Below are 5,704 nucleotides of genomic sequence, written 5' to 3'. Positions count from 1 at the left end.
GGAGTCAAAGGAAGCCAAAGGGGGACTAGTGTGTTTTCCGTGACTCTAACCCCAAAGCTACAGAGGCAAATGCCTCCAGGGGACAACTGGGCATTTTATTAGAATGAAGCAGGCCAGCCGGGGGCGTGGCCAGCTTGAGAGCCTTCGGAGTCTAAAATGGGCTGAGCCCTTCCTCAGATCCAGCTGCTTGTGCCCTAGTGGGAATGTGGCCCCTAATCCTCAGTTTACTGTTTTGTTGTTTCTTTCAGGCGGGGCAGAAATAAGAATTTTTATAATGCTAAATCTCCCAAGTGGCTACAGTAGCTACTTAAACATAGAAAACAAACGCTGGAAGATCAAACGAACTATGACAGCTGGCTGAAATTGGCACATGGGTGGCCTGCAGGTGTTTGCCAGACTAAATTGTGTGATGTGTGAAGACAATGAATCCCTGCTATGGTGAGGTGGGCTTGCCTTGTGTCCTTGTTGAGGCAAACAACTTCAGGTCACGGTGGGTGGAGAATGAACAGGTATGACCACCTTCTTTCAACTCCTGGAAGCTCCCTGTCTCCACCCCACCCCCACCCCTGCTCTGCATGCGTGGAGTTAAGGAAACCTGGGCAGTGGGGAGTCACCAGAAGTCCTCCTTTAAGGGCAAGGGTATGTTTTAGTGAAGTGTTGGGCAGGGAAACCGGAGACAGAGAGAGAGAGAGAAGGTTTTGAGGGGAACTTCCATGGCAGGACTGGGAAAGGCAAGGAGAGAAGGACGCATACCCATGAGTCGGGACGCCATGTCTCTGAGGGACTTTACTGGGGTTACCGTACCCTCTCTGTACCAACCACCACCCTCTATCTATGCGGCAATATAGAGTCAAAGGAGTTAGCTATGCAGAGCCACAACTCCCAGCCTGACTGCCCCAGGCCATCTATCTCACCTGGAAACAGAGCTGCACAAACTTGCATCACAGCTCCCTGTGGGCTTAGGCGTGGGCAACATTGGCCAGGAGTACCTGTAAGGGGTCAGTAGCCACCCACTTTGAGGGGGTATAGACAGAATGTGGTTTCTGCGGGGAGCAGACCTCAGTTTGGTGGAGCACTTTGTGGAGCCACCTGTGGTTTGGGGAACTACTGAAAGGAGCGTGGACAGTCAAGAACTCGCCGTGCCCTGGAGATAAAGAGAAGGCTCAGTCCTCTGATGCCCCCCCTCTTTAGGGAGACAAGGTACAGTCCAGTGGGAGAAAGAACTTGCTGTACTTGGGTTCAGCGAGGTCCCATTTTTCTGGATAAAATACGTTACAAATGCAAGGTGGCACGTCTCTCAAGTTCTGAGCGCCCCACAGGAATTGTTTGTACAAGCGTACGGAAAAGGAACTAAGACCTTAGGTCCAAGATTGGCTGCCCTTTGGTCCTCTGGAAAACGTGAGGAGGCCGCCCACAGCCCCGTGCTTATGGAGCGCCACGATAGGGTATCTCGGCTGAGAGTGGGGCTTCTGCTTTGTAGGTGTGGCATGAACTCCCTGAAATAAGAGTTTTAGGTATTAACCTGGCTCCTGCTTAACTCTTGAGCCACCCCTGTCAAAACACCCCTCTAGGGAACCTCCAATCCATCTGGCTTCTTTGACACTTGCCACTTCTTTGGTGCCCAGAGCCAGGGACAGCAATGTGGATACTGTCAGAGGGCCAACTTTTTCCTGGGCCTTCCCATCTCTCACGGGGCCCACTCCCCACAGCTCTTAGACTGTACTCCCACTGCCCCAGTCAGTCTTCCTAGAATCCCTCCTCCCTTAGTGTCCTTGCCCTTCTGGCCCCTCACACAGGCACACCCCCTTGAGTATCCTTTAGTCTGTCCCCACATCCCTGCCAGCTTTGTCTTTCTCCCCCTTGCTCTGAACCTCTTCTAAGCTGCATCGTGTCCCTCTCTGCTCAATTTATTCTGTCCCTTTCCCTCTGAGCCCCAAGATCTCACTCTCCCTCTGTTGTTCTTTACCTCCTCCCAGTTGGGTGCCTTCCCCCTGAGGAGCCTCTCCATTTCTGGCCCCTCCCCACCTCTTCCTAAGCAGTCACCTCCCCTGCTCCCTTCCCCCACAGCCCCTCTCTAGTTCCTTCTCCTCCCCCCTCCCTAGGCCAGACCAGCTAAGTCCTATTCCATTTTTAGATGACTGATTATGATACTAGCTGAACTTTATTCACAGCCTGAATTTACAGCTGTCCCTTCTTTTCATGCCCCATCCACCGAACACACCCAATCTTTTCAGCATGAGAAAGTCCTTACACACAAAATGTCATGTCCACATACATTTGTATTTTTCAGAACAGAACAACAATGATGCCGGCAAAGATGTTGAATTAACAGGGGCCCTTAAGCTCCCAATACACTGAAAAGGAACAATATTTTGCATGTCTACAAAGCACACGTTTGTTTTCACAAATGTGGAAAGTGTCCCCTAACAGTTAGGACTTTTTCACCAAATCATAGACATAGATATGGAAATCGTCATCAAACTTGATGAAATACACAGACGGTTTGGCTTCCACTTGGTGAATGACCATGCCGATCCGTTTGGACCCATCTTCTTTGGTATATTCCACATGTTTCCCTATCAGGCCATCTAACGCCTCCTGGCTCCCTCTCCGCTGGGGGAGACTCAGTGGACTCTGGCATGATACGCAGGTCTCCTTCTTTATAGTCATCTAGAAGCTGGTACATGTACAAGACAGGATCTTTCTCATAGGTAATGTAAAACCAGGCTTTCATGATTGGTGCTTGGGCTAAGACCATTCCCCTCCATTCATCCTTGGAACCATGCTCACCCTCAAACATATGTTCCACGGCTTTACCAATGATGGTGTTTGCAAGGTTTGCATCACTGACTTGAGGTGATGCCACCCTGTCAGAAAGAATCTTAAGGGACAAAACTCTTTCATCTCTGTGAAGTTCCAGTCCATAGACACAGTCAATTCCATCGTATTTCACCAGATAAAGGGAGGGATTTATAGGCACCTGATCCAGAACGGTTCCTTTCCACTGGGTGATGGGTTCATCACCCTCCTTCCACCCGTGTGAAATTCTGCAGCCCACGATGTTCCTGCGGGGCTGGGACGAAGGTCTGCCCCTCTGTTTCTTTTGAAAGGTTTTTTTCTTCGTCATGTTTGCAGTCCCAGGGGCCCGTCCCGCAGGTGCAGGTGCCCTGGTTTGTTGCCCTTCTGCCTCCTGTGCGTGGGGGGTCTTCATTGAGCCTGCAGCGGGAGGAGAGAAGGGGAGAGGACACTCAGTATGCCTTAAGGTGAAGTTCTCCCGACAGCGATGTCTCTAAGTGCTCTGCGCTGGCACCTAAATTGTCCCCATGAGCCTGGCAGCAATACTGGAAGTCCTGGCCGCCTGCCTGCGAGTGCTCTTCCTCCTGGGTTCCTTTAGGCTGCGGGGAAGGGCAGCAGCGGCAGTGGTACTGCCTGGGGTTAGGAACTCTGCAGAAGGGGGCGGGCTACCTCCCTGTTCAGAGCCACTGCCTCCACCGGCTGCCACCCGCGCCCACTCTACTCGTAAATCCGCTGCAAAGCGCCTTTCCCTCCCAGGCGTTGACCCGCATGCACTCACTGTCCTCTGGCTCTGAGAGCCCCAGCCTGCTGCCCGCACGCCCCCTGCCAAGCCCCAATCGCTTTGCTTTCCTGGCACCCAGTGCCCTCGCTTCAGTTTCTTGCCAGCCTCCTAACGCCACCCCGTTTTCCTATAGCCCAGTGCACTTTCCCACCCCAGCCTCACTGGGAGCCCGCCTCCAGCCCTTAATCCTGCAGGAGTCCATCCCATCTCCCTTCTCCATCCTGGTGCCCACCAATGGCCTTGGCCTGCCTGGTGTCCACCGCCCGGGATCGCGGGCCTCACGTGCCCAAATCGGACACCTCGCTCCTGCCTTCGCTGGGAGCCTGTGGGAAGGAGGGTCAGCAGGCGCTGAGCCGGGTGCTTGCAAGAGCGGGGAGGAGGGGAGGATCCGCAGGCGAGGAGTGTGTCTAGGAGGGCGGCCAGGCTCGCGAAGAGGATGGTGGCTGTGTCTCCAGCACCGGGCTCGCTGGCCCTCTGCCTCCCTGTCGGCGGCGGCAGAAGCCCCTCTGCCACATCGGGCTCCCACCAGCCGCTACTGCAGCAGCAGTCTCCTCCCTCTTTTTGTATAGGACTAAGCGCTTAGTTTCCTGTCAGTGAAGAGGCCTCCCCTTCCTGCCACACACTGTTCAAGCATCCTTTTTTTTGTCCTGGAAGAAATCCTAGGATTCTCCTCCCCTTTCCAAAATTCATACCTGTGTGACCTGTAGGTGGTCTTTTCCTCGTCTTTTCTTCCCCACCTCCACTCTCTCAGGCTCTCTAGCTCCACCCCTCAGTTTCCCTATTAGAGTGGCTTTTCATTTTTAACACATTCCTCACACTTTTGCATACATACAAATTGACACAGGAATACCCTTACTCAAAATACAAACGGATAGAGAAATCCTTTATATTCATACACAAATATATGCATGTGCATATATATGTGTATTTTCTGTGTGTATTCGCAGGTATTCATATTCACAAACATAATGCCAAATACACACCTGTATGCAATCACAACACAAAGGCATGATTCTTGTATACACATACACAGAAATATACATAATGTAAAGTACAACATAGGGAGTATAGTCAATAATATTGTAAGAACTGTGTACTGTGTCAGATGGGTAATAGACTTATTGGGGTGATCACTTCTTAAGTTATATAAATGTACAATCACTATGATGTTTGTACACCTGAAGCTAATTTTAGAAAAAGTTTTTTTAAAAGCAGGTGACAAGTCAGACAGAAAAAGCAGAGAACCATGTGATTTCCCTGATATGTGGTATATAAACCAAGAACAACAAAAGAACAAGACAAACAAATGAGAAACAGAAACTCATAGACACAGACAATAGTTTAGTGGTTGCCAGAGGGTAACGGGGGCGGGGGGTGGGGGGTGGGAGATGAGGGTAAGGGGGATCGAATATATGGTGATGGAAAGAGAACTGACTCTGGGTGGTGAACACACAATGGGATTTATAGATGATGTAATACAGAATTGTACACCTGAAATCTATGTAATTTTACTAACAATTGTCACCCCAATAAATTTAATTAAAAAAAAAAAAAAAAGCAGGGGTAAGCTTCTTTTAGATTCGGAGACCTAGTTTTGGAGAATAAGGCTTATTTTAAGCTTAGGGTGTTATTCTAGAATGTAATTTCAGTTTATTACAAACCATATCTAGTTTTCCATAAAGTGATATCCATTTTGAATCTTGCTGGTATCCTTTTTTGTCATTTATAGTATTTTTCCATAGTATTGCATGATCCTGTGAAATATTAATATTATTATGGTGCTATATCAGGCTATAACACGCAATGTTATCAGTTACACACAAGTTGAAAGCCATCTCAAAGTGACTTAAAAGGAATGTATTGGCAACTTTTTAAAAAAATCTAATAGGTGTTAGTTTAGGCTTAATCTAGGTGCTCAGTGTTATGTGCTGAATTGGGTCCACTCCAATTTCATGTGTTGATGTTCTAGCCCCAGTACCTCAGAATGTGAATATATTTGGAGGTAAGGCATTTAAAGAGGTAATTAAGGTAAAATGGGGGCACATAGGTTGGCCTTAATCTAAAATCACTGGTGCCTTTTATAAGAGATTAGAACATACTAGATAAACATAGAAGAAAGACCCTGTG

The 5,704-nt window shown here is 49.0% G+C and overlaps 1 protein-coding gene across 1 annotated transcript; it reads right to left on the bottom strand.

Annotated features, from left to right (window-relative positions):
• Positions 1 to 2,261: 2,261 nt before the first annotated feature.
• LOC141569598 (spindlin-2-like) lies at positions 2,262 to 4,127 on the bottom strand. The gene is given in 3 exon segments (XM_074323341.1): positions 2,262 to 2,590; positions 2,592 to 3,216; positions 3,810 to 4,127. Coding segments are annotated over 2 exon segments (780 nt in total). The 5' UTR covers positions 3,212 to 3,216; positions 3,810 to 4,127; the 3' UTR covers positions 2,262 to 2,430.
• Positions 4,128 to 5,704: the final 1,577 nt, after the last annotated feature.

This window comes from Rhinolophus sinicus, chromosome X (genome assembly GCF_036562045.2).
Source record: "Rhinolophus sinicus isolate RSC01 chromosome X, ASM3656204v1, whole genome shotgun sequence".
NCBI lineage: Eukaryota > Metazoa > Chordata > Mammalia > Chiroptera > Rhinolophidae > Rhinolophus > Rhinolophus sinicus.
Note: the sequence above shows the minus strand (reverse complement) of the source record. Positions and strands in the feature narration are given on the sequence as shown.